General features: G+C 47.9%; 1 protein-coding gene across 1 annotated transcript in view; it reads left to right on the forward strand.

Moving 5' to 3' along the window:
• Positions 1 to 25,795, forward strand: part of MYO1G (myosin IG) — an 89,079-nt gene that overhangs the window by 53,092 nt on the left and 10,192 nt on the right. The window contains exons 20-21 of the mRNA XM_060281037.1: positions 3,594 to 3,707; positions 7,276 to 7,430. Coding sequence (XP_060137020.1) covers positions 3,594 to 3,707; positions 7,276 to 7,430 — 269 coding nt within the window. The remainder of the gene's footprint in view (positions 1 to 3,593; positions 3,708 to 7,275; positions 7,431 to 25,795) is intronic.

The following is a 25,795-nucleotide window of genomic DNA, read 5'->3' on the forward strand; positions in this document are numbered from 1 at the left end:
GTCAGAGCAGCGCCACCAGGGTTGCTGGAGCCCTTAGCCACGCCACACAGGCCGTGGGAAGTGCTGTCCATGGACTTCATCACAGATCTGCCTTCTTCCCGGGGTAAGACCGCAGTGTTGGTGGTGGTGGACCTCATGTCCAAAATGTGCCACTTTATACCGTGTGCCAGGGCAGTCTCTGCAGAAGAGACAGCCAAACTGTTTGTTGATCACGTTTTCAGACTGCATGGATTACCTTTAAGGGTTATTTCGGATCGTGGCCGCCAATTTGTTTCCAGGTTCTGGCGGCGGCTCATGAACCTCCTGCAGGTGGAGGTCAGCTTGTCGACGGCTAGACACCCGCAGACCAACGGACAAGCGGAGAGGGTCAACGCCATTCTGCAGCAGTACCTGAGATGTTACGTCAGCCAGAGGCAAACGGACTGGGTGGATCGCCTGCCACTAGCAGAATTTGCCTACAACAATGCAGTGCACGTCTCCACAGGGGTGTCGCCCTTTAAGGCCAATTACGGGCGCGACCTCAGATCTTTCCCAGAGAGGGAGGGGGAGGAGGAGGAGGAGGGCCCACAGGCGGAGGATTGGGCAGAGGAACTGGAGACGGTGCACCAGCAGCTCAGAGAACACTTGGAGAGGGCCAAGGAAGCGTACAAAAAGGGGGCAGATCGCCACAGGCGACTAGGGGAGGTCATCAGGGTGGGGGACAAGGTGTGGTTGTCCTCGGAGGGCCTTCCCACCAGAGGGAGGTGCAAAAAGCTGGCACCCAAAAGGCTGGGCCCCTTCACGGTCACGCAACAGGTAAACCCGGTGGCATACAGGCTGGCACTGCCAGAGGACATGAGGGTGCATCCAGTGTTTCATAGATCGCTGCTGTCGCCGTACAGGGAAAGCAGCAGGCTCCGAGACAGCGAACAAACCCCCGAGGGAGGGGGGGAGAGGGAAGGCAGGGAGCAACTCAATGAGGCCACGGCCATCCTGGATTCAAGGTGGGGGGTGGGGGGACTGGAGTACCTCATGGCATGGGAGGATGCTCCACCGTCCCAGAATGAATGGGTCCCAGCCACTCAGATACAGGAGGAATTCTTGGTGGAAGAATTTCACGCCCTCTTTCCCCACAGACCCAAGCCCTGGCACATGGAAAGGGAGGGGGAGGAGGAGGAGGCACGGGAGAGCAGCTCACCATGGCGCTGGGAAGCGGAGTTTGAGGAACCAGAGGATGAGGTATGGGTGTCACCGAGATCCACCCAGTCAGAGGAAGGAGCAGATTGGCAGAACGTTTTTACCCCCACCAGCTCTGACGCCACGGACTTTTTGGGATTCCCGTCCGCCCAGGCGGAAGGGGGGGGCTCGCAGGACTGGGGGGAGGTATTCACACCAACAGGCTCGGAGAGCACTGAGTTCTTAGGCTTCCAGTCGTCACCGACACATGAGGGGGGCCTGGGGAGGGGTGAAGGAGAGCTTGGGAGGGGGGTGGATGTGAGGGACAGGGGATATCGCGAAGTCCCTCCCCTCCTGAGTTCAAGCCCGTCCCCGAGCAAAGGGGAAAGCAGGGAGAGTTCCGATTCCAGTGGGGAAGCAGGAAGTCGTGTCCGAGGCTCAGGCAAGGTAGAGGAGCCAGGGTCCCAGGTGGGACAGGAAGGGGCAAGCAAGGGGGGAAGACCCATCCCCCCAACTCCAGAATTACGCAGGAAAAGGAGGGGCAAGAGGATGGGTCTGCCAAAGCTTTTGTGTTGGAGAAAGACGCGCCAAAAGCCATTAGGAGGTTCTGAAACCGACTGACCACATCACTCCGTGTAAATAGCAATGACTTGAGCACTGTAAATACGCAGCACCAATAAAAGAATAAAATGCAGAGCTGCGTGGCGTCGTTACTCTGAAGTAGTCCACTCCGGCCACCGTGACAGGTTTGGTCTTCTTGCAGTCCACGGGACTCTCAAGAGTCTCCTCCAGCACCATAATTCAAAAGCATCAATTCTTCGGCGATCAGCCTTCTTGATGGTCCAGCTCTCACTTCCATACATCACTACTGGGAAAACCATAGCTTGAACTATACGGACCTTTGTAGGCAAGGTGATGTCTCTGCAAATAACAGGAGAAAATAACAGAGGCCAACCAGAGGATATCGAGAAGCAAAGCAGCTAGTAAGCCTGAACTTTATTAAACTGTTGCAACAGGGTCCCCCACTTCCCGCCCCACGCAGGGAGGGTGGAGACGAACCCCTAACAAGGGTGTGCAAGCTCTTATAGAGACTTTTGAAATTGTCCACCCTGTAGTCAGAGACCACTCCCCCCTCCAAAAAAAACCCCACATCATACATACATCACAGAAGGAGGCGATCTCCAACAAAAATCCTGTTTGTCAGGATACTTGATAATGGCCAGTGAGTGCTCTACCTGGGCAGCCTGGCAGTCTTTTAAAAATCCTTGGTCTTCCTGAGTTCTGACCTTTCCCATCAGTCTTGCCATTTCATCCGCTTGGTCTGTCACTCTTCTCTGGTCTACACTTCTTCTTCTTTCCATCTCTGGGCAAAAAGCATCTTTGCTGCTGTCGCTAAACAGTCTTTTATTTTCTTTTGGTAACTCCACACCTATAATGCCTAACAAAAAAAGTGTCTGGCTTTTTAAAGAAAAGTGACCTTAAACATTTTTTTCAACTACTTATATATCATTTCCCAGAAAGCTTTTACCACCCCACATGACCACCACTTATGACAAAACATACCCTCTTTCCTTTTACATTTCCAGCACACATTTGAACTGGTTCTATACGTTTTCGCAATTTTACTAGGTGTCAGATAGCAACAGTACATCACTTTCATATAATTTCCTTTCAATGAACAGCAGGCTGCAAATTTCAGGTCCTCTTTCCATAACTTTTCCCACGAAGAAAACTGTATATTATAACCCAAATCGCTTGCCCAGTGTGTCATTCTGGCAAATAGAAGGGGAAGAAATGGAGGCAGTGAGAAATTTTACTTTCTTGGGCTCCATGATCTCTGCAGATGGTGACAGCAGTCACGAAATTAAAAGACGCCTGTTTCTTGGGAGAAAAGCAATGACAAACCTAGACAGCACCTTATAAAGCAGAGACATCACTTTGCCGACAAAGGTCCGTATGGTTCAAGCTATGGTTTTCCCAGTAGTGATGTATGGAAGTGAGAGCTGGACCATGAAGAAGGCTGATCGCCGAAGAATTGATGCTTTTGAATTATGGTGCTGGAGGAGACTCTTGAGAGTCCCATGGACTGCAAGAAGATCAAACCTATCCATTCTGAATGAAATCAGCCTTGAGTGCTCACTGGAAGGACAGATCGTGAAGCTGAGGCTCCAATACTTTGGCCACCTCATGAGAAGAGAGGACTCCCTGGAAAAGACCCTCATGTTGGGAAAGATGGAGTGCACTAGGAGAAGGGGACGACAGAGGACGAGATGGTTGGACAGTGTCCTCGAAGCCACCAACATGAGTTTGACTAAACTGCGGCAGGCAGTGGAAGACAGGAGTGCCTGGCGTGCTCTGGTCCTTGGGGTCATGAAGAGTTGGACACGACTAAACGACTAAACAAGTGTGTCATTACTGATGTTGTTCTCTCCTTGCAGATCAACCGCTGTAACAAGAGCACAGACCGAGCCGTCCTCATCACAGACCAGCACCTATACAAGTTGGAACCGAGGAAACAGTACAAAGTGATGAGATCGATTCCTCTGAGCATGGTAAGAGGGACCTCTCCCGGCAACGGGCTTGGGGAGGAGGTGTGGTGGGCAGCTTTCATGGTAGTTAAGGTGGTAACGTTTAACAGGCTGCCGATGTTTCTGCAAACATCTTCTGCAACATGCCATCGGCACAACTATAGCGGTGGGTTTTTATAAGATGGTCCAATCAACATTCCACTTTATTAGCTGCTCTGTGATATTCTTTGCCATCCTTCTGTCTCAGGAGACAATGGAGTGTGCCTCTGGGGGTGAGGTGAAACCTCTTCCCCAATATTATATTGCATTATTGCCATCTGGAGGGGCAACTCTTGTACAACAAAAGTGAGACCTACCTGACTCCCCCCCCACCCTCTCCCCATACAATTTGTGGTATGGAGACTTACAGGATTTCAGCAGAAGCTATGGGACATGCCCGGATTGGAAAATGAAGCCGTGTATCTGCTCCAAAATTTTCACAATTGAAAAAACACGTAGACGTAATAGGCTGTATGATAACAATTGCAAAGTTATTTACTAGAAACTACTTCTCAAAAATTAGATACAGCTACTCGTAGTGTCAAAATCAACATTGTGACATAGAATCATAGAATCATAGAGTTGGAAGAGACCACAAGGGCCATCCAGTCCAACCCCCTGCCAAGCAGAAAACACCATCAAAGCATTCATGACAGATGGCTGTCAAGCCTCCGCTTAAAGACCTCCAAAGAAGGAGACTCCACCACACTCCTTGGCAGCAAGTTCCACTTCCGAACAGCTCTTACTGTCAGGAAGTTCTTCCTAATGTTTAGGTGGAATCTTCTTTCTTGTAGCTTGAATCCATTGCTCCGTGTCCACTTCTCTGGAGCAGCAGAAAATACCCTTTCACCCTCTTCTATATGACATCCTTTTATATATTTGAACATGGCTACATAATATATTAAAATGTAGCTTATTCAGTTGACCACCATGTCCAGTACAGTGGTACCTTGGGTTACGTACCTGATTCGTTCCAGGGTGCGGTTCGTAACCCAAAAAGTGTGTAACCTGAAGAAGTGCGAAAGTGTGCTTCTGCGCATGCGCGAACTGCGCAGAATGCTTTTGTGAATGTGCAGAGCCCGTATGCGGCAAAAAATACTTCCGGGTTTGTGGTGTATGTGACCCGAAATTTCGTAACCCGAAGCAGACGTAACCCGAGGTATGACTGTATGTACAAAATACAAATCCTATTTTGTCAGCGCCGTAACACATTCATTTCTAATTTCTTCATCTTCTGTTGTATTTTTCTGTCTGACATATTCCTTAGAAGAGTGGCATGAAATAATCTTCTAAGTTTCTAATGAAGATGATAAAGTTGGACTTGTAAATTTTGAGAAGTCGTTTCTAGCAAATAACTTTGCAATTGTTATCATACAGCCTATTACGTTTACGTGTTTTTTCAATTGGATTTGCGTAATATAGGCATTCCGAAACTTTTACAGGCACAAACGGTACTGCGCATAATCTCCCCCAAAACTTTGCAGACGAACATAACCTAGGGAAATAGCTTTCAAAGCGAGAAGAGCAGTAAAACTTTAAATAGGAAGTAAGGAAATGTCATGGAAATGTCAGACGCAGAGGAATGGGGGGAGGAGCCAGCTGGGGAACCCCCCCCCCCCAGGGAAGAAGGATCAGAGCTAGGGGATTGGTGGCGGACGATGATGAGTGGTCAAAGGGAGAAGATTGGGAAGAGGACGTGTCAGAAGCTGAAGGGGCAACAGGGCTTAGTGAGCGGGGAGAGTCTGTGGCAGAGAGAAATCCAGAATCAGAGGCAGAAGCTGAAGAACGAGAGGAGAGAGGCCAAGAAGCAGAGATGGGTCAGGCTGGTGAAGGGTCACAGGTGTCTCCTGCTTCTGCTGCGACAAGCTCTTCTCCCCGCTGGTCTCCTAGAACCAGAAGAGGCATGAAAAGAGTGGAGGAGAGTTTGGCTGCACGGGGAAAGCCCTGGAGAGGAGGGGCCTTAGACAGCTGTGAGGAGGCAGGGACTTTCATTCTCGGCAACCGATCATGGTGTAAGACCACCAAGAATGAGTTGCTGCGCTCATTCGGCCTGGCGAAGTCTACGGAGATCGTGTTTTTCCTAACAGTTAACTCCAACTTTGAACTGTGTGAACTGGCCTCCTCGGTAGTGGCGCCCGCCCTGCGGAACGCCCCCCCCCCAATCAGATGTCAAGGAAATAAACAACCAACTGACTTTTAGAAGACATCCGAAGGCAGCCCTGTTTTGGGACGTTTTTCATGTTTGAAGTTCTATTGTGCATTTAATATTCTGTTGGAAGCTGCCCAGAGTGGCTGGGGAAACCCAGCCAGATGGGCGGGGTATATATAATATATTATTATTATTATTATTATTATTATTATTATTATTATTATTATTATTAATTTAACCAGCAAGCTATTGTGACAGGAAGGTATTTCACTCAAGGCTCTAGCCCAGGGGTTCCCAACAAAATTTTCTCGAGGACCCCTCATCGAGCCGCTATTGTGACAAGGACCCCCATTAATTCCTAATCCTAAAATTAAAAAAGTGAGAGCCAAATTAAGAGTCTTTTTATATTTTATATTTATACGTTTTTTACAGTTACAACAGAGTACTCCATCAGTATACAGTTAGTTTTAATTTTCAGTTCTTAATGAGATGAGTTAAATCTGTCCTTTGAGTCCATTATTTCTGAAATATTAGGTTCCAAACTTGAAACTTTCACTCTGAAATCCGACCGCATGTCGAGCCGATTCCTATATTTGTTTTTCATGAAACACATGGAAGAAAATACTTGCTCACACCGATATGTAGTTGCAAATGGAAGGATCTTTTTCATTGCCTTATCTCCAAGTTTCTTGTAGTCCTTGCGGCATACAGCAGAACTACTGCCTCTATCTAATTCTAGTTTTGCGCTAGACTCTGCTCATGCAGGAAGCGGCCAAAACAAAAAATCTGTTATCATACGATATTTAATATATTTTTATTCTAATAGGATCTTGAGGACCCCTCTGGCATAGCTCGCGGACCCCTGGGGGTCCCCGGACCACCTGTTGGAAACCCAGCCAGATGGGCGGGGTATATATAATATATTATTATTATTATTATTATTATTATTATTATTATTATTATTATTAATTTAACCAGCAAGCTATTGTGACAGGAAGGTATTTCACTCAAGGCTCTAGCCTGGTCAATTGTAAATATCAACACACTTGGAGGGGTGCCCCCTGCACCCTCTTGCCACTTAGCACCCCCCTAGGTCATCCCTTCCCCTTGGGCCCTCTTTGAAAACCTCTCCTCTAGGCTCTCTCTCTATCCAAAACTACACCAGCACTTCCCACCCCTCATGGGGAATTGTCCATGCAGGGGACCATTTGCATCACTAAGAAATATTCCGGTCTTTCGACCCGGCCCTCATTAATCCAGCTGGCCGGATCTGCAATGGTATCTCTGGTACCTGTTTGCTTGTTAAAGTTTAGACCTTGTTTCGTTCCTGCATTGGCCGCCTAGTTTCCACCTGGAGGGGAGACACTGAAACCTTTTTTTTTGGCGATTTGTTCCTCTCGACAGGTGACCGGGATGAGCGTGACCAGCGGCGTGGATCAGCTGGTCGTCTTCCACACCCAGAACCACGACGGCCTGGTGGTCTGCCTCCACAAAATGCAGCCAGAAAACGACGGCCGGGTCGGGGAGCTGGTCGGCGTGATGGTGGACCACTTCAGAAGGTGGGTTTGATGAATTAATTTTAATGAATTAATTATTAAGAGGAGAAAGCTATGGGGAAAATAAATCCACTCCCTGGCCGAGCGCCGCCTGTATCAATTAATAAAGAATCTCACGCGGAAATAAGAGAACACGGCCCTGCCCACCAATTCCTCCTTGCTTTGGTTCATGTATATTTGTTTTGATCTTGGTGGGTTTTTTTTTAGAAACCACCTCCACCAGTTCCCGTAACTTCCTTATTCTGCTAATTGTATGGAAATGGAGGGTGCAATGTTGAATTAGCCTGTGATGTGGGAAGCGGCGCCAAGGTTTGGTGCTTGGTTCTGAGAGAGATCCAGGCGCAGGCAGGGAAGAGTCTGTATAGCGATGAAATCCCCGGGGCGTTCTCATGAAAGGGGTGGCACGAATGGTATTGTCGTCGTTGGGATCGGGTGCCACCTCTGTACATAAATTGCTCACTTTCTTGGCTTGCCTTCCCTAAAAATACAAATCCTGGGTTGTTTTAAAGCAGCTTGGGTGAGCGAGAGACACCAGCTGCCCTGGGATGTCACCCTAAACTGTGGCTTGGCTTTAGAAGGCTCGAGTAACTATTTTACTTTTAGAAGACAACTGAAGGTGGCCCTGTTTGGGGAAGTTTTTAATGTTTAATGCTGTACTGTTTTAATATTCAGTTGAAAGCCGCCCAGAGTGGCTGGGGAGGCCTAGCCAGTTGGGTGGGGTATAAATAATAAATTATTATTATTATTATTATTATTATTATTATTATTATTATTAATCAAATTAATCAAAAAGGTTGCTGATGAATTACAGCACTGAGTCAGAATACAGCTGCGGTCGCATCTGCGCCTTCTGCCGAAAGTACAACCCTGGGAACTGTAGTTCCCCCCCTCACAGTGCTGCAATTCCCAGCACTCTTCACAAACTACAGTACCCAGGATTCCTTGGGAAGGGAGCCATGTGCTTTGCCTGTGTCTGAGGATGGGAAACAGCCAGCCCTTTGCAAAACCTGCTGGATATCAGAGGAGCTAATTTCATCTCATTTGCTATAACGAAGTGCAGAATGAATCCTTTCCCCTCCCACATTTTAAGACACCCTCCTCCTAACTATTGCCCCCTGTTGGAGGAAATATGCAGATATTATTGTTGTTGTTGTTGTTGATGCTGCTGCTGCTGAAAATAGTAATTTTATTTATTTATTTCATATGTTTTATACACTGCTTGGTTATTAAATCCCCCCTTATGGTTTTGATTTCGGCTACGTACTTTAAAATGAGGCTGCATTGTAAAATTTTAAATTTAAATTGTATTTCAACCCGTATTTTAATTAATTGTTTTTCTTTCTTTTATGTCTTATTGCAATTTTACTGGTGTCAGCCACCCTGAGCCCGGTTTTGACTGGGGAGGGCGTGGCATAATAATAATAATAATAATAATAATAATAATAATAATAATTATAATTATTATAATTATAATTATAATTATAATTATAATAATATTATTAAAATAATAATAATAATAATTATTATTATAAAACAAAAATGAATAAACCCTCAGAACAGTTTACAAAAATATAAAACAATAAAATGATCACTGAGAAAACAATAATTTAAGATTTTTGGAAAGTTAAAATAACAACAGACGAGAGTCAGATTAAAACTCACATCAGTTTTCTCCAAACAACTGGGTAGCTTGGTGTGTGTTTTTTTAGCAGGCGCTGAAAAGAGAACGGCAAAGGCACCTGCCTGGTATCAAGGGGCAGGAAGTTCCAAAGTGCCACACTAAAAGCTTGAGTTCTTGCAAATTACCCGCCCTTCACCATTTGGTCCTCAGGGCAGGTTGTCATTAGAACACGATATTAGGAACAGTTTACACTCTCAAAAATAAGTTGGATCCCAAACATGTACTTGTAATAGGAATGGTTATAATTAATATTTATTTAATTTATATACTGCCCTTCATCCGAAGATCACAGGGCAGTTTGCGACTCAAAAATTCAAGATGAGAACACAAAAGGCATAACGAAACAAAAATAAACCAATAACCCCCCCCTCCCACAAATACATTTAAAAGAGCATAGGCAGGCCTCCTTGAGGAGAGCATCCCACAAGCGAGGAGAAAAGGTCTGTTCTCGTGTTGCCACCCTCCGAACTTCTCTCGGGACTCAGAGCACGATTGCAGGGTCCGGGTCGGTCCATATGGGGAGAATGCTAATGATAGTGGCGGTGGTAATAAATGAATAATAAAAGCAACTTTGGGTTGATTAGTGCAGGGGAACAAGCTGAGAAGTTGTCAGGAGAGAGCCAGCAGTAAATCACACTGTGCAAGTTGGAGTTAACTCTTTATTAGCAAAAAAAAACAGGATCTGCACAGGAGCGTCAGTCAGGCCTAACGAGCACAGCAACTCACCTCCATCAGGTGAGTTGGGCTGCATCAATAGGATTATAGCGTCTAGATCAAGGGAAGTAATAGTACCACTGTATTCTGCTCTGGTCAGACCTCACCTGGAGTACTGTGTCCAGTTCTGGGCACCACAGTTCAAGAAGGATACTGACAAGCTGGAACGTGTCCAGAAGAGGGCAACCAAAATGGTCAAAGGCCTGGAAACGATGCCTTATGAGGAACGGCTTAGGGAGCTGGGTATGTTTAGCCTGGAGAAGAGAAGGTTAAGGGGTGATATGATAGCCATGTTCAAATATATAAAAGGATGTCCTATAGAGGAGGGTGAAAGGTTGTTTTCTGCTGCTCCAGAGAAGCGGACACAGAGCAATGGATTCAAACTACAAGAAAGAAGATTCCACCTAAACATTAGGAAGAACTTCCTGACAGTAAGAGCTGTTCGGCAGTGGAATTTGCTACCAAGAAGTGTGGTGGAGTCTCCTTCTTTGGAGGTCTTTAAGCAGAGGCTTGACAGGCATATGTCAAGAATGCTTTGATGGTGTGATGGTGTTTCCTGCTTGGCAGGGGGTTGGACTGGATGGCCCTTGTGGTCTCTTCCAACTCTATCATTCTATGATTCTAGGTTTTGCCCCCATGAAGCAGTTGCAGAGACTGAAGATCCCCACAGCTTCCTGAGTCTCCTCCTCTCCAGGGTTTCCCCCCAAGCAATCAGAGACTATGCCTGCATGCAGTCAACCTCTCCTCCTCCCTTTTCATGCCTCTCTTAGTTCTGGGAGACAAGCAGGGAGGGAGAGAAGACACCTGTGACTCTACCCCCCAGCCAGACCCATCTCTGCCTCTTGGCCTCCCTCCTCTCCTGCTTCGGCTTCTGATTCCGGACCTCTTTCTGCCACAGACTCTCCCTGCTCACTAAGCCTTGTTGCCTCTCCAGCTTCCAGCCACCCACCCTTATCCCACCACCAATCCCCGGGTTCTGCGCCTTCTTCCTTTGGGGGTTCCCCAGCTGGGTCCTCCCACCATTCCTCTGCGTCCAACCAGCCCATGACCGGAGTTCCTCTCTGCATCGGTGACCCTGGCCTCATCGACTGCGTTGCTTTAAAAATGGGAGATAGGCAAACCCCCAGAATAAAACTGCAGGCTACTGACAGGCCCCCTCGAATGACAACCAGTGCCTGCGCCAACAGGGGACACTGTGTAAAGCCATCCCCACCCCTCTCCCCACCCCGTTAATCCCCCTCATTAGGCATTGCGCAAAGGCATGTGGGTCACCTTTCAACCTCCAGCTGTCTGTGCCGCAAACCACGATCCCGTGCCCTCGATAGATGCCCCCCCCGTCGGCGGTGGGATTAGAGAGAGCCGCTCTTGACCCAGTGACCCCCCCAGGGCACCCTAATGCAGATCTGAAGAGGGAGGAGGCTCAGGAGTCTGAGCTGGGATTAGGGGTGGGGGGCAGGGCTGACCCTGGGACACGCGCAGAGCCCCTTCTCTTGGCTCGCACATTGATTCCCGAATGAGGGTCTGAGAGCGGGCTTCCGAGCACTCCGGAAATATGCCTGGCACAATGACTTTGCTTTTGGGGTATCCACATTCATGAAGTAATGGAGGCAAAAAAGGAGAAAGCTTGGAGGTCAACAGAATGCTTTGTTGTTGTTGTTGTTTAGTTGTTTAGTCGTGTCCGACTCTTTGTGACCCCATGGACCAGAGCACGCCAGGAACTCCTGTCTTCCACTGCCTCCCGCAGTTTGGTCAGACTCATGTTCGTAGCTTCGAGAACACTGTTCAACCATCTCATCCTCTGTCGTCCCCTTCTCCTAGTGCCCTCCATCTTTCCCAACATCAGGGTCTTTTCCAGGGAGTCTTCTCTTCTCATGAGGTGGCCAAAGTATTGGAGCCTCAGCTTCAGGATCTGTCCTTCCAGTGAGCACTCAGGGCTGGTTTCCTTCAGAATGGATAGGTTTGATCTTCTTGCAGTCCATGGGACTCTCAAGAGTCTCCTCCAGCACCATAATTCAAAAGCATCAATCCTTCGGCGATCAGCCTTCTTTATGGTCCAGCTCTCACCTTCATACATCACTACTGGGAAAACCATAGCTTGAACTATACGGACCTTTGTCGGCAAGGTGATGTCTCTGCTTTTTAAGATGCCTTTTTACCATCTATCTCAGTATTGCCTACACTGGCCGGCAGCAGCTCTCCATGGATTTCTGGGAAGGGGACGTTCTCAGGTGCCGGGATTGCCCCTGGACCCATCTGTGTGCTCTGCCCCTGAGCCCACCTCCCTTGCCTTTAGGGCTGAGCTTCATTTCAGTAGAGCACGAACCTCTTAATCTCAGGGTCATGGGTTCGATCCCCACGTTGGGGCAAAAGATTCCCTGCATTGCAGAGGGTTGGGCTAAATGACCCTAGTGTCCCCCTTTGGACTCTTCTACGATTCCATGATTTCGAGGACCTTTCAGGGGCATGGAGCCGGTGCGTGCGCATGGAGCAGCTTGATTTGTAACCGTGAAGAACTCCGATAAGCAACCATCCATATTGGCAGAGAGAGGGGAAGGGAAGCCGAGTGAATGCAAATCTGGGCCCTTCGCCGTCACAGCAGGTGACATATGGGCTCCTTCTCCAGGAAACCCCCCCCCATCCTTCCAGGGTCGAGCCACTGCCATCTGCTGCGGCAGCTGCCGGCACACGCCGGGACACTGACCAGGTGCAGGAGAAGAAAGCAGCGAGGACGAAAGGGGAGGGAGGGCTGGAAGGAAGGGGGGTTGGGCTGTTTGCTGTGCATTTCCCCGGAGCTTCACAAAGGGGATTGCGAGAAATTACTGCACAGCGCTGGCAGGTTGGGAGAGATAGGATGCAAGGCAGCTGGGCTGGGCTACCGGTGGCTCTTTGGCCTCGGTCTCCACGGCCGGAGGCAGCAGCTACGCTTCTGAAACACCAGTTGCTGGAAACCGCAGGAGGGGAGAGGGCTCTTGCGCTCGAATCCTGCTTGCAGGTTTCCCATGAGGGGCAATCTGGTTGGCCACTGTGAGAAGAGGAGGCTGGACTCGATGGGTCCCCTTTGGCCTTTGTGTTCTGATGTGGGGTGTGCACAGCAGATTTGAACATTGGGCATCTTGTTTATATATCTTTTTCCTACCATTGAACTGCGGCCCTTTTCCAATCGTATAGATCAGGCACCTAAAACAGGTAGATCGTGATCTACCGGTAGATCACTGGGCGTCTGGACGCCTGCACCCCAAAGAAATGGGGCTTTCCTTCCCCCTAAAAAAAGCCCTACAACTTTGACCTGAACCCTTAAAAATGGGCCTTCCTCCTTCCTAAAAAAAAGCTCAACAATTTTGACCTGAACCCCCCCCCAAAAGATCACCACCAGTTTTTAACTCACAGTCTCTTGGGAGTTGGCCACCCCGGTATAGATCATGGGTAGGCAAACTAAGGCCCAGGGGCCGGATCCGACCCAATCACCTTCTAAATCTGGCCCACAAACATGTTTTTATCATGAGTAGACTGTGCCCTTTTATTTCAAATGCGTCTCTGGGTTATTTGTGGGGCATAGGAATTCGTTCATTTTTTTTTCATAATATAGTCTGGCCCCCGCAAGGTCTGAGGGACAGTGGACCAGCCCCCTGCTGAAAAAGTTTGCTGACCCCTAGTATAGATCCTTTTGTTGCCTCGGAGTCTGCTCTCCCTCCATTCTTATAAATGACAACAGCAGTTATTTGCCAGACACGCTTGAGCTGATCTCTCTCTCCGCATTAAAGCCTTTAGTCCAGAATTTTCCAAACTGTGTGTCGTGACGACGCATGTGCTGGCGGCAGTGTGTAAGTGTGTCCCCGTGCTCCTCCTGGGGATGGAAAGGGGTTAGTTTGTCACAGGGACAAATAGAAGAAGACGCCTTCACCCTGGTATGGCTCCCCTTCATCACATACACAGCCCGACAAGACAACGACAAGAATCCACCGACAGCATACGAATCAATCTGGCTCACCTGATCCAAACACACACACACACACCCTGCTCACACACAAAAACAATTCTCACTACAGCCAACCAAAGACAACCAACCACACCCTTTGTTGTTTAGTCGTGTCCGACTCTTCGTGACCCCATGGACCATAGCACGCCAGGCACTCCTGTCTTGCACTGCCTCCTGCAGTTTGGTCAAACTCATGTTCGTAGCTTCGAGAACACTGTCCAACCATCTCGTCCTCTGTCGTCCCCTTCTCCTTCTGCCCTCCATCTTTCCCAACATCAGGGTCTTTTCCAAGGATTCTTCTCTTCTCATGAGGTGGCCAAAGTATTGGAGCCTCAGCATCTGTCCTTCCAGTGAGCACTCAGGGCTGACTTCCTTCAGAATGGATAGGTTTGATCTTCTTGCAGTCCATGGCACTCTCAAGAGTCTCCACACCCTAGGCCACCCCCAACCCACCACCCAGGAAACACAAGAAGTGAATAGTAAGAGAATCCATACAAGTGACGCTGACACAAAACCCCACACCTACGCTAAGCAGGGGCATTCCAGGGGGCAGGGGGCAGTCTGCTCCGGGTCCCAGTCCAAAGGGGGGGTGACAAAATACCCAATCGACAGTACCCCCCCCGAGTGCGCGCTGCGCGCCATGCACCCCCTAGACACATGCCACGCCCCCCGCAGGCAGCACACCACACCCCCTGGGATGCACATCACATCCCCTGGGATGCTTGCCATGTCCCCTGGGACGAGGGCTGATGCGGGTACTGGAGCAGGTTGCTTCGCCTCTGACACTAAGTAGAAGAATAGAAGTATCCCCACCTGACCCCACCCCACTCGCCATTCCCCGCTCCCTCTCTTTTCTTCCTAACCTAACTCTGTATGCAACGCTCATGTCTCACAACAAATGAAACTGATCTGTAGAAAACGCAACTTGAAAAAAGAGGCAATGCATGTCTTTTTGTAAACTAAGAAATGTGTATTTTTTTTGAAAAAAGGAAAGGGGTTCGTTTAACATCCGGTTTGCTAATAAAACTGAACGGCTGTGTCGCGAAATGATGCATGTCTAAATAAAAGTGCGTCACCGACATGAAAAGCTTGGAAAGATCTGCTTTTGCCCTTCGGGTGGAGATTTAAGGAATAGAATGTCCTTCATAGGAGGACTATCCTTCATTGAAGGCTTCTAAGCAGAGGTTGGATGGCCATCTATCAGGGATTCTGTAGCTGTAGTTCCTGCAATGCAGAGGGTTATAGTTGACCCTTGGGGTCCCTTCCAGCTCTACATTTCTACGATTCTATACTTTATGAAAGGATCTGAAGTCTGTGATCTCCAGCCGCCCTTCCCAAAGGAAAAACAAGAGGTATTTGGAGGAGCTGGCCATGGTACTGAACTTTCTTCTTCTTCCCTGTTTCCCCTATTTTAAGACGTAGTCATAAAATAAGCCATAGCAGGATTTTTAAGCATTCAATGAATATAAGCCATACCCCGAAAATAAGACATAGTGATAGCTGCAGCAGCAATGCCAGCCGCGGCAGGAGGAGGAAAAAAATAAGACATCCCCTGAAAATAAGCCATAGTGTGGTTTTTTTGAGGAAATATAAATATAAGACGGTGTCTTATTTTCGGAGAAACACGGTAGAATGTTAATCAGCCAGAGGTTGGTCTCTAAGGTGCTACTGGACAATTTTTTTATTTTTTTGTAACATGCTGTAAATTTTATATCCATATTCCACCAACCTTCCCATGCTTCCATGTCTATATTATGACCAATATCTCCTCCTCCTCCTCCTCCTCCTCCTCCTCCCCCTCCTCCTCCTCCTCCCCCTCCTCCTCCTCTTCATCTTCTTTGGCGATCCCTTGTAGCCAATTAAGATTGTCTTCCGTAAACACGGTTTTAATAATGAGTCTGTAAGTGACCGTGGAGGCCAATTCTGGATCCACACGTCCTTCCACAGTGGGGACATTAGTTTCTGGGCAGGAATTGATCACGGTGTGGATTTGCCAAGCGTGCCTTCCTGTTAGCATGTTTCTCCCTTGCGTCCTGAGTTCGAGTGTCTTCAAAGCCCATGGCACCTTTGGTAAAGGCTGTTCTCCAACTGGAGCACTCGCAGGCCAGTGTTTCCAAGTTCTTGGTGTTTATACTACATTTTTTAAGATTTGCCTTGAGAGAGTCTTTAAACCTCTTTTGTTGACCACCAGCATTACGCTTTCCATTTTTAAGTTCGGAATAGAGTAGTTGCTTTGGAAGACGATCATTAGGCATCCGCACAACATGACCAGACCAACGAAGTTGATGTTGAAGAATCATTGCTTCGACACTGGTGATCTTCGCTTCTTCCAGTACACTGGCATTAGTTCACCTGTCTTCCCAAGTGATGTGTAAATTTTTTCAGAGACACCGTTGATGGACACTCACTGGTACTGAATAGCAGAGTCCTGACCAACATACATAGGATGTTGTTGCCTTATACCAAGTCAGACCACTGGTCTTTCTAGCTCAATATTGTCAACTCCTGTGGTTCCCAAACTTTTTTGGCCCACTGCCCCACCGTGCTTTCACAAACTCATCCCCAGTGCTCACTATAAAAAGCCTCATTCAGAATAGTGACTTGTGTGACCCACTAAGGAAGATAGCAACACAATAAAATTCAAAACAGTAGCAATTAATTGCATGCTTATTCAAAACCCAATTAAAACTATTTAGCTTAATTAATTCCACAAGACTGATAAACTGCATGTCCAAGATCTGCCTTTCCCCGAGCCGAGCTCCTGCTCGTGTCGGCAGAAGGCCTCCAGAGATAGTGGCAAGTCCCAGCGAAAGTGGACATCACACTTTGGCAAGTGCTAGAGCAGCCTCTTTATCTATGAGGCCAGAAGCTCCTGTGTGTATTTTTAATTATGGATGGAAATAAATAGTGCATAATTAACGCAAGCCGCATGAAATTTGTGCGAGGAGGCTGGATGTGTCGCACGTCCCCCTGCGACGCCGTTTGTGCCGTTTCCAAGTGCGAGACTCGAAGCGACAGCTCTCTCTCACCTGTTAGCGGAGTCTTTAATTTGCACTTCTTAAGATTTGGCAGCGGAAAACATGTCCTGACAAAATGAAGGTACTACTGTCAAGGAGGAAATTGCCCCCATCTGTGGGGCACAAAGCTCGTGCCCATTTATTATTTTTTACTTATAATTCTTTTGCCATAAGGGGCAAGGGTGGGTTACAGCAACACACATAGAATCGTAGAGTTGGAAGGGACACCATGGGTCATCTAGCCCAACCCCGCTGCAAGGCAGGAATCACAACTAAAGGATCGCTGGCAGGTGGCCATCCAACCTCTGCTTAGAAACCTCCAAGGAAGGAGAGTCCACCACCTACTGAGGGAGTCTGCTCCACAACCAAGAAGGTCTTACTGTCAGGAAATTATTCTTTTTTTATTAAAAAAAGATTTTTATTTGATTTTTCCAATACAAAGTTATAAAAATCCAAATGCATATACAAAGATTTCTGCGAATCTCAGGACTTCCCCCCCATCCCTTCCCTGGAGTCCTGATTTAAATATTTAAAACTGCATCTTCTTCCAAACTCCAACTTTTATGTCAATCCATATTGTCCATAGGGTCCATAGGGACCCAGGTGGCGCTGTGGGTTAAACCACTGAGCCTAGGGCTTGCTGATCAGAAGGTCGGCGGTTTGAATCCCTGTGACGGGGTGAGCTCCCGTTGCTCGGTCCCAGCTCCTGCCAACCTAGCAGTTCAAAAGCACATCGAAGTGCAAGTAGATACATAGGTGCCGCTACAGCGGGAAGGTAAACGGCGTTTCCGTGTGCTGCTCTGGTTTGCCAGAAGCGGCTTTGTCATGCTGGCCACATGACCTGGAAGCTGTACGCCGGCTCCCTCGGCCAATAATGCGAGATGAGCACGCAACCCCAGAGTCGGTCACGACTGGACCTAATGGTCAGGGGTCCCTTTACCTTTACCTTTATATTGTCCATGGTAATTGTTACATTACAAATGAAATCAAAATCCCGTCAATGTTTCGATCTACTTGCAGTGGTCTCTTTAAAAACTTATACGTTTCCCCCATACTTTTGTAAAGTTTTTGTCCTCTTGGTCCCTGAGTTTTCCAGTCAGCTTTGCCATTTCAGCAGAGTCCATCAGCTTAGCTTGCCGTTCTTTTCTGGCAGGGACTATTTCTGCTTTCCATCTCTGGGCTAGTAGCATCTGTGCAGCTGTTGTTCCATACATAAGAAGTCTTTTCTGGTCTTTTGGAATGTCAGTACTTGTCATTCCTAATAAAAAGGCTTCTGGTTTTTTTTTAACAAAGGTTATTTTAATCATTTTTTCATTTCATTATATCATCTCCCAGAAGGCTTTTTTATCACCTTACAGGTTGAAAAAAGGTACAGTACTTTCTTTTTCTTTACATTTCCAGCAGGTACTGTATTTGTACTTGTCCTATACATTTTTGCCAACTTTGTAGAAGTCAAATAAGATAAGATATTGCTCGGTTGCTACATCCACTCAGATAAAGCATTCCGCATAATCCAAAATTGCAAAACCTAATTAAAAAACAGTAAATATAATACAAAATAACAAGTAAAATAAGATGACTTCAAAGTCCAGGCTTTCCATTTAAGGCCAGAATCGCTCTAGAGAAGAAACTCTTCCTGAGATGGCTCATTCTTGCCTGCATTGTTCTATATCTCCGTCCCGATGGCAGGAGCTAAAAGAAATGGTGACCAGGGTGCGTTGGATCCCTTGATATGTCTAGTGCTTTTCTATGGCAACTGGTGGTGTAGATTTGTTCTATGGTGGAGAGTGAGCAGCCAATAATGCTCTCTGCTGTTTTAATAATTCTACACAGCCCTGCTCTGTCCTGAGAAGTACAGCTTCTGTACCACACACATAAACCGTACGTGAGCACGCTCGGTATGGCGCAGTGATAGAAGGCAAGCAGCAGCTTTTGTGGAAGATGGTTTTTCCTTAAAATCCTCTTGGGTGGCGTGTCTTTGGTAAATGAGCGCACAAAGTCAAAAGTCATTTAGTGACCGTAGGTATACGGGTGGCGCTTTGGGTTAAACCACTGAGCCTAGGGCTTGCTGATCAGAAGGTTGGCGGTTCGAATCCCCGCGACAGGGCAAGCTCACGTTATTCGGTCCCAGCTCCTGCCAACTTAGCAGTTCGAAAGCACATCAAAGTGCAAGTACAGTGGTACCTCGGGTACAAACGCGTCAGGTTACAAACGCTTCAGGTTACAAACTCCGCTAACCCAGAAATAGTGCCTCAGGTTAAGAACTTTGCTTCAGGCTGAGAACAGAAATTGTGCTCCAGCGGCGCAGCGGTAGCAGGAGGCCCCATTAGCTAATGTGGTGCTTGTGTAGATAAATAGGTACCACTCCGGCGGGAAGGTAAACGGCGTTTCCATGCGTTTCTCTGGTTCGCCAGAAGCGGTTTAGTCAAGCTGGCCACATGACCCGGAAGCTGTCTGCGGACAAACGCCAGCTCCCTCGGCCTATAGAGCGAGATGAGCGCCGCAACCCCAGAGTCGTATGCAACTGGACCTAACGGTCAGGGGTACCTTTACCTATAGGTATACATTTAGGCAATACCTAGGTATATATGTGGGACGCAGGTGGCACTGTGGGTTAAACCACAGAGCCTAGGGCTTGCTGATCAGAAGGTCGGCGGTTCGAATCCCTGTGGCGGGGTGAGCTCCCGTTGCTCGGTCCCAGCTCCTGCTAACCTAGCAGTTTGAAAGCACGTCAAAGTGCAAGTAGATAAATAGGTACCGCTACAGCGAGAAGGTAAACGGCATTTCCGTGTGCTGCTCTGGTTCGCCAGAAGCGGCTTTGTCATGCTGGCCACATGACCTGGAAGCTGTATGCCGGCTCCCTCGGCCAATAATGCGAGATGAGCGTGCAACCCCAGAGTCGGTCACGACTGGACCTAATGGTCAGGGGTCCCTTTACCTTTACCTTAGGTATATATGTATTTTGTTTTTCTAGCTTGATCAAAATTATTTATTATTTCATAACAGGTAGATAGTTAAGAGCTTAGGCGACTTCAGCAGCGGGCGCCTGGCACCCCCCAGAATTCAGCGCCCACACCCCTTGCACCCCTGGGTAAAGACGGCCCTGGGTCCTGCCCTCTGGAACAGAGAAAACAAGCTTGCTCCATCTTCCATGTGACAGCCCTTTAGATATTTGAAGATGGCTAAGCTTCCCCCCCCCCTCTTCCTCAAAGCTGGAACGTGTGAACATCCCATGAAGCCGAATGTTGGAAGATTCAGGGCAGAGAAAAGAAGGTCATTCTTTGCACAGTTAAACTATGGAACTCCCTGCCACAGGAGGCAGTGACGGCCACCAACCCGAATGGGTTGAAAAGGGAAAATCCATGGAACAAAAGGCTAACAGTGGCTGCTAGTTGTGGTGGCCCCATTCTGTCTCACTCAGAGGCAGCATGGGAATCTCAGGTGGGCAGAAGGCTTTGTCCTCCTTGCGTCTCACTGGCCACTGGGTAGTAGGCCTTTGGCTTCATCTCCAGGGCTCTTTGTGTTTTTAACTCCCCAATTCTTAACACCTGCTTTCGTTTTGCTGTCCGGCGTTCTGGGGGCACAGCTAGAATTTGAACCCTGCCCTCCTGAGCTTTCGCAGCTCCTTGCGGGTTTCGGGTCGGCCGCAAAGTCCGTGATGGAGCCTCTTCCTCTCTAAAGCCAGAGCAGGAAACTTGATTGCCCCACTTTGCAGATGCCTGGGACATGGTTGCTAGGGAACTGCCAGAAAGCTCATTAACAGCTGAGATTAAGCAGTGAGCCTGGAAGGATGCAGAAAGAGAAAGAATGAAAGAGGTGAAGAAAAGGAAGGAAGGTGTTGAGCTGAGGGAGGGTGCAGTGAGAGGAGAGAGGGAGAGAAAGAGGAGGGAGGGAGCTCTCACAAGCACTGAAACTGCATTGAGGCCCTGGCCAGTGCATTTTTATTTATTTTATTGCATTTATATCAGACCTCCCCCCCCCCCGTTGTTGTTGTTTAGTTGTTTAGTCGTGTCTGACTCTTCGTGACCCCATGGACCATAGCACGCCAGGCACTCCTGTCTTGCACTGCCTCCCGCAGTTTGGTCAGTCTCATGTTCGTAGCTTCGATAACACTGTCCAACCATCTCGTCCTCTGTCATCCCCTTGTCCTAGTGCCCTCCATCTTTCCCAACATCAGGGTCTTTTCCAGGGAGTCTTCTCTTCTCATGAGGTGGCCAAAGTATTGGAGCCTCAGCTTCAGGATCTGTCCTTCCAGTGAGCACTCGGGGCTGATTTCCTTCAGAATGGATAGGTTTGATCTTCTTGCAGTCCATGGGACTCTCAAGAGTCTCCTCCAGCACCATAATTCAAAAGCATCAATTCTTCGGCAATCAGCCTTCTTTATGGTCCAGCTCTCACTCCCCCCCCCCAAAGGAGCTCAAAGTGGCATACATGGTTCTCCCCCTCCCATAGCTGCCAAGTTCTCCCTTTTTTTAAGGGAAATTCCTTCATGCTGAATAGGCTTCCTCGAGAGAAAAGGAAAAACTTGGCAGCTATGCCCCCTCCTCATTTAATGCCCACAACAATCCTGTGAGGTAGGCTAGGCTGAGAGGCAATGAGCTTCACGGATGACGGGATTTGAACCCTGGTTTCCCAGGTCCTAGGCTGGCCCTCTAACCCACAGCTTTCCAAACTTTTCATGTTGGCGACCTGCGTCATTTCGCAACACAGTCATTCAGTTTTACCAGACCCAGGAGGAGCGTGGGGAGCGTTCACACTGCAGCCCAACACACTAACGTGTCGCGACACACAGTTTGGAAAGCTCTGCTCTAACCACTAGGCCACACTGGCTCTTGTGGTGCCCCTCTTTATAGAGTCCTTCCCCACTGTGAGGTCTTCCAAGTGTTTTGGACTACAAATCCCATCAGCCACAACCACAGCTGTCTGTGGCTAATGGGAGTTGTAGTCGAAAAACGTCTGAAGGGCAATAGCTTGGAAGAGACCTCTCTCCTCCTCGCTTATCATTCTTCCTTTTGCATCAATAAAAACACAACATCAGGGATCCAGAGAGAGCTATGGATTTCCACATAAACTCAGCTGAATCTCATTCTATCCTAGTGAGCCACAGTCTCTTTTAATGAACTAATGGTCCTGAATGGGGTAACTGTGCCCCTGAAGGACCAGGTGCGCAGCCTGGGAGTCATTTTGGATGTCCATGGAGGCACAGGTCAATTCTGTGTCCAGGGCAGCTGTTTACCAGCTCCATCTGGTACGGAGGCTGAGACCCTACCTGCCGGCAGACTGTGTAGCCAGAGTGGTGCATGCTCTGGTTATCTCTCGCTTGGACTACTGCAATGCGCTCTACGTGGGGCTACCTTTGAAGGTGACCCGGAAACTGCAATTAATCCAGAATGCAGCAGCTAGACTGGCGACTGGGAGCGGCCGCCAAGACCATATAACTCCGGTCCTGAGAGATCTACACTGGCTCCCAGTATGTTTTCGAGCACAGTTCAAAGTGTTGGTACTGACTGTTAAAGCCCTAAACGGCCTCAGTCCTGTATACCTGAAGGAGCGTCTCCACCCCCATCATTCAGCCCGGACACTGAGATCCAGCACCGAGGGCTTTCTGGCGGTTCCCTCATTGCGAGAGGTGAGGTTGCAGGGAACCAGACAAAGGGCCTTCTTGGTAGTGGCACCCACTCTGTGGAACGCCCTCCCATCAGATGTCAAAGAGATAAACAACTACCTGACATTTAGGAAACATCTGAAGGCAGCCCTATCTAGGGAAGTTTTAAATGTGTGACATTTTAATGTATTTTAATCTTTGTTGGAAGCCGCCCAGAGTGGCTGGGAAAGCCCAGCCGGATGGGCAGGGTACAAATAATAAATTATTATTATCATTATTATTACTTAAGGGGGGAAAGGGGGGATTACCTAGAATTACTTCTCGGTGGTTGCGCCTGCCCTGTGGAACGCCCTCCCAGCAGATGTCAAGGCAATAAGCAATTATCTTACTTTTAAAAGACACCTGAAGGCGGCCCTGTTTAGGGAAGTTTTGTAATGTTTGATGCTGTATTCTGTTTTTAATATTCTGTTGGAAGCCGCCCAGAGTGGCTGGGGAAACCCAGCCAGATGGGCGGGGTATAAATAATAATATATTATTACCTTATTATTATTATTATTATTATTATTATTATTATTATTATTATTAAATGAGCTAAAGATTTCCAAAGAGCTGATTTTTTTAAAAAAAAACATAAATAAGAACACATTTTTTAAAAAAATCAATCCAAAATTAAAGTTAACAGAACAGCCAGCTAACCTCCCCCCTTTCCCTACCCTACCAGGTCTGAAGAGCAAACACAAGATGCTCTGCTCAGTTAGCTGGGTGAAGCCACAGACCCATTTCACTGTGCTGAACTAGGACCTGGGCGACCAGGGTTCAAATCCCCACTTGGCCAGGAAGCTGTGTGGGTGGTGATCTTAGGAGCCAGTCACAGCTCCTCTCAGCCTACCTCTCAGGGTTGTTGTGGGGATTAAATGAGGAGAGGGAGGGCCGTGCCTGTCACCTTGAGCTCCTTGCAGAAAAAGGTGGGGTATGGATACAATAAAAGGAAAAAAAACTATGGAAATATTAATTTCATGGCCACTGGTCCCATCACCTCCTGGCAAATAGAAGGGGAAGAAATGGAGGCAGTGAGAGATTTTATTTTCTTGGGCTCCTTGATCACTGCAGATGGTGACAGCAGTCATGAAATTAAAAGACGCCTGCTTCTTGGGAGAAAAGCAATGACAAACCTAGACAGCATCTTAAAAAGCAGAGACATCAGCTTGCTGACAAAGGTCCGTATAGTTAAAGCTATGGTTTTCCCAGTAGTGATGTATGGAAGTGAGAGCTGGACCATAAAGAAGGCTGATCGCCGAAGAATGGATGCTTTTGAATTATGGTGCTGGAGGAGACTCTTGAGAGTCCCATGGACTGCAAGAAGATCAAACCTATCCATTCTGAAGGAAATCAGCCCTGAGTGCTCCCTGGAAGGACAGATCATGAAGCTGAGGCTCCAAGACTTTGGCCACCTCATGAGAAGAGAAGACTCCCTGGAAAAGACCCTGATGTTGGGAAAGATGGAGGGCACTAGGAGAAGGGGATGACAAAGGATGAGAATGTGGGACAGTGTTCTCGAAGCCACCAACATGAGTCTGAGCAAACTGCGGGAGGCAGTGGAAGACAGGAGTGCCTGGCGTGCTCTGGTCCATGGGGTCACGAAGAGTCGGACATGACTAAACAACAACAATGGATGCCATAAATAAATAAATGTACCCAGCTTGTCCAATCCAAATGGGTTTTTTCTTTCTTTCTCAGCCTGAAATGGCAAAGGAGCGGAAGCAAGATGGGGCAACCCCATTGTCAGGACAGCACCCTCTAAAAACACCCTTTCATCACCATTTGTCACCTGGTGAGGGTGCCTGGTCAAGCGCCTCTGTATCATAGTCCAGGTAGAGAGAGTTCTGCTTTTTTTTTAGTTTGGAGAAATGTCAAGGGAGAGGCGTCATGTCTGAAGTTTGTAAAAAATTTCATGGTGTGGACAAAAATGGATGGAGGAAAGCTTTTAGAAGACATCTGAAGGCAGCTCTGTTTAGGGAAGCTTTTAATGTTTAATAGATTATTGTATTTTAATATCCTTTTAGAAGCCGCCCAGAGTGGTATAAATAATAATTATCATTATTCTTATTACTATTATTAATTCTTATTATTTATTCTCATTATTTATTATTTCTCGCTCTCTCATTACACGAGAAGATGTGGGCATCCGGCGAAGATGAATGCTGGAAGATAAAAGGAAGCAGCATAGAATTAAACTGTGGAACTCAATGCCACAGGAGGCAGCGGTGGCCACCAACCTGGATGGCTTTAAAAGAGGATTGGGCACATTCTTGGAGGAGGAGAGAGGGCTCTCGATGGTTACTAGCCAGGATCGCTGTGCTCTGCCCCCACAGTCAGAGGCAGCAAGGGTTCTGGATTCCGGTTGCTGGAAGCCCCAGGATGAGGAAGTGCTATTGTGTTCAGATCCTGCCTGCAGGTTGGCCACTGTGATCAGCCACTCAAAGGCCACTGGCATGATGTGCTGGCCTTCTTATGTTCCTATCTGTGGCATGCGAGATGGCAAGCTGGCAAGCCGTAACCCCTCCATGCATTTACGTGAATGCGCACTCAAGGCCAGATGCGTCTGTTCCGCACGCAAAAGTTTTTAATTTCCCGTGATGCTCCGAGGAAGGAAGGGGGCCCAGGAGCACCTGAATCTTTTTCTCTTCTTCGAGTGGACAGTGGCTTTGGAGCGAAGCGTTTTCCAAACATCAAAACAGGCTGCGCTCGGTACGTTAAGCAGCAGGAGGCGGAGATGACTTGGCAAGCCCAGTTTGATCCTCAAAGCTGCTAGAGGATCAAAGTCACAAGGGATTGCCAAGTCATTGCAACTGATTCATCCGAGGGTTTGCTGTTGGCACAGGCAAAAACCTGCAGGTGTAATCCTGGGGGCGGGGGGGGGGGGGGCGTTCTCGATGTAGGCAGGCCTGATGGAATCCTCTCGCTGTCCTGGCAGGTTGCAGACAGAAGGCCTCCGGGATGTGGCTTGGTTTATCGGTGTATCCCTTCAGAATATTTCTGTTCCACCTTTCTGCGTCAAAATTTTGAAGAGGGCTCACAAGGGTACGGTGAAAATAGCTGCAATGATACATGACAGAGACAGTGTGGTGCAGTGGTCAGAGTGCTGGTCTACAACTTGGGAGAGCAGGGTTCAAATTCCTGCTCAGCCGTGAAGCATACTGGATGGTGAGCCTAGCTGAGAAAGAAAGAAACGCCAAAAGCCAAATCCCTAATAAAACAGCAATAGAAAAATTAAAATGATTGTTGTTGTTTAGTCGTTTAGTCGTGTTCGACTCTTTGTGACCCCATGGACCAGAGCACGCCAGGCACTCCTGTCTTGCACTGCGTCCTGCAGTT

Source organism: Zootoca vivipara, chromosome 12, assembly GCF_963506605.1.
Source record: "Zootoca vivipara chromosome 12, rZooViv1.1, whole genome shotgun sequence".
NCBI classification, from domain to species: Eukaryota; Metazoa; Chordata; class Lepidosauria; order Squamata; family Lacertidae; genus Zootoca; species Zootoca vivipara.